This window comes from Humulus lupulus, chromosome 9, assembly GCF_963169125.1.
Source record: "Humulus lupulus chromosome 9, drHumLupu1.1, whole genome shotgun sequence".
NCBI lineage: Eukaryota > Viridiplantae > Streptophyta > Magnoliopsida > Rosales > Cannabaceae > Humulus > Humulus lupulus.
The window spans coordinates 41,215,178-41,227,306 of NC_084801.1; the positions used below are offsets into that span (position 1 = coordinate 41,215,178).

The following is a 12,129-nucleotide window of genomic DNA, read 5'->3' on the forward strand; positions in this document are numbered from 1 at the left end:
AGATGGTGGGAAATGGCAAGAAAGTGCAGCAACCGGCGGTGATAGAAACAAAGGTGAACAATCAATTTGCCATTTTAGATTTTCAAGTGGAGATGAATGAGCAAGAGAATGGCAACACTGGAGAGGGGGGAGAACCCTCTACTTCAAATGGATAGAATTCTTGTTTGGAATGTTCGAGGGATTAACAGCCAGCACAAGCATAAGGAAATCAGGCAGCTGATTTACTCAAAAAAGGTTGGTCTGGTTAGTCTACTTGAAACTAAAGTTAAGAATAAAAGTATGGGTGATCTCTATATGAATTTGTTTCCTGGTTGGTGCTTTACTAATAATAATCCTTGGTTAGATAAAGGGAGGATAATAGTCGCTTGGAACCCTTCTATATATTCTTTAGATATTATGAGGTGTACAAGTCAACTGATACATTGTATTGCTCAAACATGCCAGAACTTAGAGAAGTTTCACATAACTTTTGTTTATGGGTTCAATGAAGTAGGAGGTAGAGAAGTTTTGTGGCAAGATTTAAAAGACCTCAAGTCTAATATTGATGGTCGTGGATGATTGTAGGAGATTTTAATGAGATTTTGAACTATGATGAAAGAGCTGGTAGCATGAATCATAAGAAGCCTTCTGACAGTTTCAAGGAGTGTGTGATTTATTGTCAAATGGAGGACCTTAAATTTTCAGGGTGCTTCTTCACTTGGAATAACAAACAGAAGCCTGAAGAGAGAATTTTCTCTAAAATAGATCGTGCTTTGGTGAATCTGAAATGGACAGACTCTTTTTTGAATTCCGAAGTTGTCTTCCTTCCGGAAGGGGAATTTGATCACTGTCCTATTTTGATCTCATTCTATCAAGATGTTAGTACTGGGAAGAAGCCTTTTAGATACTTCAACATGTGGAAAACAGCTAAGAATTATAAGGAAGAGGTTCGGCAAAGCTAGCAGACACCCATTACAGGTACTCCTATGTATCAGTTGGTGGGAAGATTGAAGAGGCTTAAGAGTGTGTTTCGAACTATTAACATGGAGGGATTTAATGAGCTTCACAAGGCAGTAATGCAAGCTAAGCAAGAGATGTTATCTACTCAAGAAGCCCTGAATATGGATCTAAGGAATACTGTTTTAATGGAACAAGAGCAACGGGCCAGAGATAAATACTCTTATTACCAAAAAGCTCATAATTATTTTTTAGCTCAAAAGGCTAAAATTGATTGGGTTCAAAATGGTGATGAGAATACAGCTATTTTCCATGCTTTTTTGAAAGCCCGGAGAGCTAATAATAGAATAAATTGTATCCAGAATGAGAGTGGTATTTGGGTTGATAAACCAGGGGATATTCAACAAGCATTTCTGAGTTATTATCATAATTTATTAGGGACCTCAATGAGGAACAGAAGGAAGGTTTTTCATTCAGTGGTGGCTGCTGGTCCATTACTTTCCGAGGAGCACAATCGTATTCTTCAGAAATCCTTCTCCATTCAAGAGGTTAGAGATGCCATGTTTGCCATACCAGGGAAGAAGGCTCCTGGCCCGGATGGATTTGGGAGTTCTTTCTTCCAGGATAACTGGGATCTGGTGGGAAATGAGGTAGGTGCTGCTGTGATTAACTTTTTAAACACTGGCTTGCTTCTTAAAGAGATAAATACAACAACCATTACACTCATTCCTAAAGTCAAATGTCCAAATAGTGTCCAAGACTTCAGGCCTATTTCTTGTTGTAACGTGATATATAAGGTAGCTACCAAAATTATTTGCTCGCGGTTAAGGCAAATTCTCCCTGAGTTAATAGCTAAAAATCAAGGTGGTTTTGTTCATGGGAGATATATAGCTTATAATATTATGGTCTGTCAAGATATTGTTAGGCATTATGGAAGGAAGAATTGCAAACCGAGTTGTATGATTAAAATCGATTTGAGGAAAGCTTATGATACTATTGAATGGGGATTTATTGAAGAAATGCTTGTTGCTTTTCATTTTCCTCGGAAGTTCATTGCTCTCATTATGGTGTGTATCAAAACCCCAAGATTTCCATTATTACTTAATGGTGAAATGCATGGCTTTTTTGAGTCCAAGAGGGGTTTGAGACAAGGTGATCCGATGTCCCCACTCCTATTTGTTCTTGGCATGGAGTATTTGTCTAGATTAATGAGAGATGTGGGTGCTCGGCAAGGTTTTAAATACCATGACAGATGTGCTTCGTTAAAATTGAATCATATGTGTTTTGCGGATGATTTGTTGTTATTCTGTCATGGAGATTTCCTTTCTATCCTTCTGTTATTCAAGGGCCTGAATCTCTTTTCCTTGACTTCTAGTTTGCTGCCTAATAATGAAAAGTCGGTTGTTTATTGTAGCGGCATGCAGGAGGCAGAGGTTTCCCGAGTGCTTGAAATGTCAGGATTTAATAGAGCTCATCTCCCTTTCAGGTATCTTGGCATCCCTGTTTGCTCAAAAAAAAAATTCAGCAGCTGAGTGTAATGGTATTCTTGAGAAAATGGTTGCTAGGATCAAAGTTTGGAGCACGAGGAACTTGTCCTATATGGGAAGAGTTACTTTAATCAATTCTGTTTTGATTGCTATCCACTCTTATTGGGCTCAAATAATGATACTTCCTAAAAGATTATTAAGGGATGTTGAAGCTATTTGCAGGGCTTTTCTTTGGAAGGGTATGGCTGACAGAAATAGCCCGGGTTTAGTAGCTTGGCATCACGTTTGTTTGCCTAAGACAGCTGGGGGTTTAGGCTTTAGGAAGGTTATTGATTGGAATATGGCTGCAATGGGGAAGTACGTTTGGGCAATTGCCACCAAAAAGGATAACTTGTTTGTGAAATGGATTAATAGTGTCTACTTGATGGACAGAAACTGGTGGGATTACCAGGCGCCAATGGATTGTAGCTGGTACTGGAAGCGGTTAGTTGCTGTCAAAGATGCTTTCAAAGCAAAAGCTGATCTGTCTAAATTTGCAGCTTTGAGGTATAGCATTAAAGCTGGCCATGACCGTCTGTTTGAGCAACCTCTTGCTGTTAGCTGGAGCAAAATTGTTTGGGATAGACTGAGCATTTCGAAGCATAGATTTGTGCTTTGGCTGGTCATGTTGCAGAGGCTTCGCACTAGAGATCGGTTGCACCAGTTTCAGCCTTTAATGGATCAATCTTGTTTGCTTTGTGGAGGAGATATTGAGAGCATTGGACATCTCTTTTTTCACTGTCATTATAGCAGTGTTTGTTTGCAGAAGCTTAAGCAGGGTTTGGGTTGGAATTCAGCCTTGGATCCATAAAGCTAAGAGGGTGAGTACTGTTCGGAAGAGCATTATATATGCTGCTCTTGTAGCTCTTGTATTTCACATTTGGAGAGTTCGAAATGATGTGTTATGGAGCAACAAATTATGGCTTGTAGATAATACTGTACAAAGAGTTGATAGGGAGATTCAGGATAGGATTTCTCTTGTAATGCCTAAAAAGACCAAAGCTATAGATAGGGAATGGGTCACTAAGATCAGTAAATTCTAGTTTTGTCTGAGGTTGGTTTGGTTGGTTTGTAATTGGTTGAGTTGTAACTTTTGGCTGTTGAGTAATACATTGATTCTTATTCATCAAAAAAAAAAAAAAGATGTTATGCTCATTTGGTAATATGAGCCCAAATTTAGTCAACAAATTTTATTAATATGATCAAACTAACAAATTTTATTAATATAATCAACCTACCATCATTTATACGTAATTAAGTTATTAAATTTGAATTTAAAACTCATACTATTGAGTACAGTTTGATGATATTGATAAATTTGAATCCAATGTATCAAAGTATGAGCATTATTAAAAACATGGAGTGTCAAGTCTAATTTCATTAAAGCATATATATACCCAATTTTTTTTATTGATTTGGAACATTTCAAAAATAACTTTTCATTAAAAAAAAATCTTTAGATAAAAAAAAGTAAAAATAAAAGCTTCCCCAAACGAAATCATAATGTGTTTTAGAAGTTTTTTTTCTTAATTATGTTTTGGGTAAAGAAATATGGGAATTATTTCCCATAGAAACGCTTAAATAAGTAGCTTATTTCATTAAAAAAATGCTAAATAAGTTTTTATTCTTATATGCCCATACATATAAGAAACAGTGTTCAAAATTGCCATTTTTTTTTGTAAATTTCACTAAATTTACTATAAATTACACCTTGGCACAAAATCCAAGTTTTGCTGCTATTAATTTGTTTTGTTCATATTCTATTGGTACTACGAACAAATTTGAAATTGAAAAATACTATCTAAATTTAGTTATCTGTATATATGAATAAAAAAAATGTAGATATACTGGAATACATAATATTCTCAAAGATCAAAAGTAGTGTGAATCTAGATTCGTACGAACTGAAAAAAACTTACTCTTTTGTATCCTATATAATCGTCTCTTCAATAATAATACTTCAACCAAATTTACACCACCAAATAGTAACACCCTATATGTAATATAATCAATACGAGTCTATGACCCCAACTCCCACCACCCTATCCACACAAAATCATCATTTGGCTTATTTATATACGCCGCAGAGATGCCAACCTTTTCTCCAGTTCGTCTACGTCTGGAGATGCAGAACTGCATATATTACAAATAAAGTTTTTAGAACAAACACACTGCAAAGCTTAAATGACAGTGTTTTTTAAACAACTTTAAACAAATGCATTCTCAGCTGGTATACCTGGTATTCTCAGCTGGGGCAGCAGCATTCTTGGTTGGGGCAGCATTTTCAGCGTTCCTGGATGCGATCCTGCCTTTTGGAGCCGAAGATAACTGTTAAGAACAAGAACCAAGAACCAAGAACCGCACAATTAGAGAATGAAAATACAATTTTTTTTGTTTGTGTGTGTGTGTGTGTTTGGGTGGGGGGATTAAGGAATGAGCCAAAACCAACCTGAGATGCAATGTCAACACCAATCTCATCCAACACCTGCAAAAATGAAAGGCTCGGTTAAAGATGTAAGATATTAATTAACCTGTAAGTTAAAACAAAAATTAGGCTTTTGGTATTTCACCTGGTTAGTGAGCTCTTCTGTTTCCTCCTCCGCTTCATCTTTGTCTAAAGTCTCATCAATAGCCTCTGACATCATCTCAATCTGAACATAGAGCAATGGGGTATACACACACAATCAAACAGATAGTCAATCATTTTGTTAAAGGACAGAGAAACTCTAGGTATTGCACCAATTGCATTGGCAGGACACTTGAAACTAAGTCATGTCTACAACTTCATCAGGTAACACTATCAACATCATCGTCGGGATATACAGACAAATACAATACGAAACTGAGTAAATAGCAAAAGAGCCACAATAATTACCGTCATGTCCAGCTGTGCAGACTGCTTCTGGAAATCTCTTATCACTTTAACTTGTTTTGCAGGTGCCATTTGCTGAAAATAAAACGCCCAAAGAAACCTTCAGTTAGTCATCTTTCAACATATATGTCCCAGAGGCCAGATGATAATAATAACAACTAGAAAACTTGTGGTAAACGAGCTCATAAATGAAAGGCTGCTTTGACAAGCCAAGCGGAAAGAGAGTAAAAAAAGTCACGTCTGACTTCTCATCATCTCTACCTAAACGGTTATATCTGCATGCTATATCTCTACCTAAAAAAGTCACGTCTGACTTCTCATCATCTCTACCTAAACAGCTATATCTGCATGCTACTCCAGTAACAAGCAAGTTGTTTGCATTATAATATTACCCCCCACTAATGATATAGAACTCTGAATAATTTCAGTAAAGACAAAGGACTTTAAAACGCATACCCTGTTCATTGCCACAAACGAGTGCATTCTCATCATCTCTATCTAAACAGCTACACATACATGCCACTACTCCAGTAACAAACAAGTTGTGTGCATTCTCATCATCTTTATTTAAACAGCTACACATACATGCTACTAGTCCAGTAACAAACAAGTTGTGTGCTCATCATCTCTATCTAAACAGCTACACATACATGCTACTACTCCCAGTAACAAACAAGTTGTGAGCTCATCATCTCTATCTAAACAGCTACACATACATGCTACTACTCCCAGTAACAAACAAGTTGTGAGCTCATCATCTCTATCTAAACAGCTACACATACATGCTACTACTCCAGTAACAAACAAGTTGTGTGCATTCTCATCATCTTTATTTAAACAGCTACACATACATGCTACTAGTCCAGTAACAAACAAGTTGTGTGCTCATCATCTCTATCTAAACAGCAACACATACATGCTACTACTCCCAGTAACAAACAAGTTGTGAGCATTATTATAATACTCCCAAGCCTCTACTATCTAAACAGCTACACATACATGCTACTACTCCCAGTAACAAACAAGTTGTCAGCATTATTATAATACTCCCAAGCCTCCATTATCTAAACAGCTACACATACATGCTACTACTCCCAGTAACAAACAAGTTGTGAGCATTATTATAATACTCCCAAGCCTCCACTATCTAAACAGCTACACATACATGCTACTACACAAACAAGTTGTGAGCATTATTATAATACTCCCCAGCCTCCACTATCTAACAGCTACACATACATGCTACTACTCCAGTAACAAACAAGTTGTGTACATTCTCATCATCTCTATCTAAACAGCTACACATACATGCTACTACTCCCAGTAACAAACAAGTTGTGTGCATGTTAAAATACTCCCAAGCCTCCACTAATGATATAGAACTCCTAATAATTCCAGGAAAGAATACAGACATTAAAATGCATACCTTGTTCATTGCCACAAACAAGGTGCATGCATTCTCATCCATCTCTAATAGCTACACATACATGCTACTACTCCAGTAACAAACAAGTTGTGTATTATGGTATAGAACTCTAAAGACCGACTTTAAAATGCGCACCCTTGTTCCCCCACTAATGATCTACTAGAACTAGTAATAATTCCAGTAAAGACTAAGGATTTCAAAATTCATACCTTGTTCATTGCCACCATTGCTTTAGTTGCACCTTTCATCCCTGTAGAAATTGATGTGCTGGCATATAGTGCCTGGGAACACATAAGAACTAAAAGGTTAGGAAGATGTTACAGATAGGCCTTATTTTTAATCTTGTATGTATAAATTTTCAAATAAACAGCCTGACCTGTGTGTGAGTTGCCACCCCTCTGATTTGGGCACGACTCCCCTGCAAATTAGTTATTTGTTGACGTAGTCGAACAAGTTGACGAGCTAATATTTTGGTGGCAGCCTATAAAAGAACATACAGGTTCTTAATAATTTAAATAAATTGACAGAAGTGAGAAAATAAGTTTTACCATACTAGAAAAGAGACGAAGGTCACATGTCCATGAGTGGCCTCATAAGTTTTACCATATTAGAGCTATGATTTTATACACGATGTTATGGCTTAGAAGTGAGAGAATATTGGTGTAAATGCATATCACAATTGGGACAGACAGATTTACCTCATTTCCAGTTTTAGCTGTTTTCTTGATCTCAGCCACTAATCTTTTCTCCTGAAGAACAAAATTAAGGCAAAAGATTCAAAAGAAGTAATCTCAAATATGAAAATTAAAAAGCATGGTAGGAAACGTATACCTCTAACTGAAGTGATGCAATCTCACGTTCAATACCTGAAAGAAGATTAGTGCAATGCCATCAGTACGATGTGCAGTTAGATAGTGCTAAGTAGAGAGCAATAAGAAGCAACATGATTACAACTGAAGTAAGTAGGCAAAAAGACTAGGACCATTGAATAAGTGTTTATCAACACGAATGATTACACAAGTTATTTGTGCATTGATTTGCAGAGCACATATTATATTAATTCACCAAAGTTAACCTGTAAAGTACTTTATTCATTCAAGCTAGTTTCAGTGTAAAATTTCTCTGAATATAATTTTTTATGATCACAAAGAAGCAACACTAAGCATCCACAACTAAAGAAATGTTTTCTGAGACTTGGCTTGTTTAAGACTGACAATCTGGATTGCGCACTTAACAAAATGCCTATAATCTACATCTGCTAAATGCTAACTGAATCCAGCTAAATCATAGCTACTTGTTTATACCAAAAAGAGCTAAGAACCCATCAGGTAAAACTTCAAGTCTAAAAAGATGCTGGTCAAGCAAAATTGAGTTTCCCTTGAAATTTTCAACCTACTTTTGACAAGACTATTCGAAAAAGAAGAGAAAAATGTAAGTAAAAAACGAGTCCAGATTGTGAAAATACCTCTAGTGGCAACGCCCATTTCTCTCTTGCTTGTCCGAAGAGCTTCTGTTGATTTCAAATACAAGGTATAATGCGATCAAAATCAAAACTTGCAACCAACCAAAAAAAAAAAAATTGAGACGATAAACAAAAAGAAGAAGAAAAAAAAAGTGCATGCTTGGTTCCACCGAAAACTCTCAATAAAATTTCGAGCAAAAAAGAGAAAAAGACATAAGAAAATCAAGTTAAAGGGAAAATGCAGGTACTGTAAACTCTAATAGTAGGAGGAAACCCTAAAGAGAGATAGGAGTGAGAATGGACCTTTGGGTGAAGTCTTCTTCTTGAAGATGTTGATGGCGTTCATGGCGTCCTGAATTCCCGGTATGGTAGGGAAAAGGGTTCGAGATTGATGCTGATGGTGTGGGTGTGAGCGTAATGTAAGAGAGATTGAGAACTGAGAGGAGAAGGTTTTGGGTTTTTTTTCCTTTTGGAGAGGAAGAAGTATACTCCTACTCTCTCTCACTCTGCTCTTTGGGGAGCGTGCAATTAGCCACCACGTAGGACCAACGGTAGTATTCCAACTAGCCGTTATGATTCGTCATTTCCCATTTGCTCACCCATTTCTCTTTACGTAAATACTCGTTATACTTATGCTATAGTGTCTTTTATCGAAATACACGTACTCATGTTTATAATAATGTCATCTGTGTCATATTTTAAATATGACCATTGGTCCTCTTTTAAATAAAATATTTAATGTTTTTTGTTTTTGTTATTTTAAAATAATTCAAAAAATATTTTTTAAATTAATAAAATAAAAATCAATTTATAAAATACATCAATTAAATGTAAATTTTTAAATATAAATTAATTTTAAAATAAAAATATTTGATAAAATTATTTTAATTAATTAAATAAACATAAATATGTTTAATTCGAAATATAAATTAAAAAAAACTAAAATCAATAATTTTAAATTAATTAAAGTAAACTAAAAACCTAATAATTTTTTTAAGTTTTAATTAAACTATTTTTGTTTGAATTTATTTTAAATTTTGGCTTTTAAGTTTAAGGTGTTGATTTTAATTTTTTGGTTTAAGTTTAGTAGTTAGATTTAATTTATTATTTTTGTTTATTTAAATTATTTCAAAGTTTTAATTGTACATTTTTTTTGTTTTATTAATTCAGAAAATATTTTTAAACCATTTTAAAATAACAAAAGTAAAAAGATTATCAAATAAATCATTAAAAAGATTGACAATATGGTCATAATTGAAATATGAGTTGATTAGATTGCAGCAGAAGGTACTGAACTGGTACGAATTGCAAATAAAGGGTACTGAATGATCATTATTATAAATATAAGGTACCAAATGTGTATTCCGATAAAACATAGGGTATTAAATGAATATTTACCCTTCTTTATAATTATTTTATATTTCCCTAATTTTCTTTGGAAAATTTCACACTATATGCATCATAGTGTGGTGTAGTGTAATTAAAATATATGAAAAAATTTGCATATATCCCCAAACTATGTTATTTTGTAAAAAGTGGACCCTGTTGCCCCTCTCGTTATTAAGTCTTAAACTCTCTCTTTAAGGCGATACCACCACCCACCATCCACCACCCACCAGGACCTTCTCACAATGAAATAACACCACATCTCAATGTCGCCGCCACATCTACCACCATGGAAGCACTCCATCCAAGCTCTCTTCATTTTTTTTAAGTTTTAATGATAAAAAATCCAATCCAAAACTTAAACCCAATAAAAGATTGACATAAGACACTAATTTATAGATTTCAAACACTTATGTATAAGATTTTTTTGTTTTGTTTGTGTTTTTTTTTAAGATCTAGAACACTAAAAAATTGTAGAAAAATGACGTCTAACGATGCCAAACTATGCAGTTGCGATGGTCCATTGAAAACTTGGTTTTTGGCAACAACAAAAAAAAAACGATGTCGATGCTATGGACCCTTGAAAACACGAATTTTTTAGGCAAAAAAAACAATTCCTAACGATGCTGATGCGATGCCAGTGCGATAGTGCATTGAAAACATAGTTTTTGACCAAAAAACAATGGCTAACAATGGCAATGTGATGCTATTGCAATGGTGCATTGAAAACATGGTTTTTGACCAAAACACGATGGCTAACGATGTTGATGCGATGCCAGAAAAAAAATGTCTGATGATGTTGATGCAATGCTAGTGCGAGGGTGTATTGAAAACATAGTTTTTGACCCCAAAAATGATGTCTAATGATGCCGATGCGATGCTATTGTCATGCAGTGCCAAAAAAAATCATGCTTAACGATGATGATTCGATGTTATTGTGATGCCTGACGATGCAAATGCGATGCATTCATGAAATCTTCATTTTTTGCAACAAAAAAAAAAAAGCGATGCAAATGCAATGAATTCATGAAATCTTGATTTTTGGCAAACAAAACGATGCGTATGCGATGCATTCATGAAATCTTGATTTTTTGCCAAAAATAATATGTTTGGAGATGCATAAGTTTTCACTCAAATGTCTGTTTCAAGTGATATCTTTTTTAGTTTTCGTATTTTTTTGAAATCTACAAGTTTAGATCGCATAAAGCTTTAGATTTTGGATGTAGAACATACAATTTTGATGAGTCTTTCAATGAGTGCTTCAATGGGGGTGTTAATGGGGGTAGGTGCTTCAATCCAAAAGATGGTTGTGGGTAGAGATTCGAAAGAGAAAGGATATAGATAAACAATTTTTGAGAAAGAGCTTCAATGGTGAGGTAGTGGTGGTGGTGGTGGTGGTGTCGCCATAGTAGAGATGGAGAGTGTGAGAGGTAGGTTGAGAGAGAGATAGAAGATTTAATGAGAGAGGGGCATTATAGTAAACATATTCAAAAAAACTTATTTTTAGGATGATTTTAGAATTAGTGTGTATTATCATGCATAAAGCATGAAATTTCCCTTTTCTTTTTCAATTATACATTAGTCTTTTAGTTTTTATTATTTCTTTTTCTTCATAGTTCAATTCCAACACACAGTTTGCCTATGTTTGTTTAAGTTTATGTTTTGCTTATAGTTAAAAGTAGAAAATAAGTAAAATTTTTGGATTATTTTTTCTATAACTATTATATAAATATTTTTTTAATAAAAGTTTCTTTTCAAAAAGTTTGAATATTAATAAATAGAAATTTTTTATAAGTAAATCATTCTAACTAACAAAACAACTTCTCAAAAGTGTTTATAGGAAAAGCTAGAAGCTTCTCCAAAAATATCATTTGAATTAAAAAAATTATATTTTACCTAAATATCCCCAAAAAAAAATTATTTGAATCCTAGAAACTAAAAAAGAGATTAAATGAGCTCAGCCACACAGACCTTTCTTTTAATTAATAAACGAAATAAAATTTATATTTTGCTTTGAAGTTAAGATAGAAGAGGAGTTTCTATAGGAAATTATGAAGAAAATTGGTAATTTTATTTCCATTTTGTTATTCAAAAGAAATTAAATATGTTGTACTTTTTTTCTTTAAAAAATCCTAAGGAATAGTAAACAATAAGACTGATTTTCACAAGCTAAGTCATGATCGAGCGTTTTTTTGACCTTATTTAAGCCAGATTTATAAACCCAATAGATATTAAAAGTTAATTTTTGATGAATTAATAATCTAAAACTTAGGGTAATGCTTTTTCTAGCATGTAAAACAATAGGATCATACCATAACAAAAAAAAAAAAAAGAATTAGATCATTTTTATATTGTAATTTTGGTATAAAATTAGAGATTGTTATCCTCGTTTCTTCCTACATGTACGAGTCCACACTGTGAGTCCAAGGCTCAATTTCCTGGGAGTTAAGGCCCAGACCAAGCCCATTAGGCGAGGGGAAAACGGGTATTGGCAACCCAAGTCACAGCAAGGCCCAAAGGG

The 12,129-nt window shown here is 34.4% G+C and overlaps 1 protein-coding gene across 1 annotated transcript; it reads right to left on the reverse strand.

Moving 5' to 3' along the window:
- Positions 1–4,249: 4,249 nt before the first annotated feature.
- LOC133801414 (vacuolar protein sorting-associated protein 2 homolog 2) lies at positions 4,250–8,761 on the reverse strand. Its single transcript, XM_062239617.1, has 11 exons — positions 8,526–8,761; positions 8,226–8,270; positions 7,592–7,626; positions 7,459–7,509; positions 7,137–7,241; positions 6,970–7,041; positions 5,338–5,409; positions 5,033–5,113; positions 4,912–4,947; positions 4,699–4,790; positions 4,250–4,595 (listed from the first exon to the last, which is right to left on the reverse strand). The coding sequence occupies exons 1-11, from the start codon at positions 8,566–8,568 to the stop codon at positions 4,535–4,537; spliced, it is 693 nt and encodes a 230-aa protein (XP_062095601.1). The 5' UTR covers positions 8,569–8,761; the 3' UTR covers positions 4,250–4,534.
- Positions 8,762–12,129: the final 3,368 nt, after the last annotated feature.

What these genes read in the sequence shown, in the direction of transcription:
- LOC133801414 (XM_062239617.1), bottom strand. Translation starts at nt 8,568, where the DNA reads ATGAACGCCATCAACATCTTCAAGAAGAAGACTTCACCCAAAG. An exon ending in CAGCTAAAACTGGAAATGAG is followed by an intron (nt 7,242 to 7,458) that starts GTAAATCTGTCT and finishes GTTCTTTTATAG; the next exon opens with GCTGCCACCAAAATATTAGC. An exon ending in CAGAAGAGCTCACTAACCAG is followed by an intron (nt 4,948 to 5,032) that starts GTGAAATACCAA and finishes TCATTTTTGCAG; the next exon opens with GTGTTGGATGAGATTGGTGT.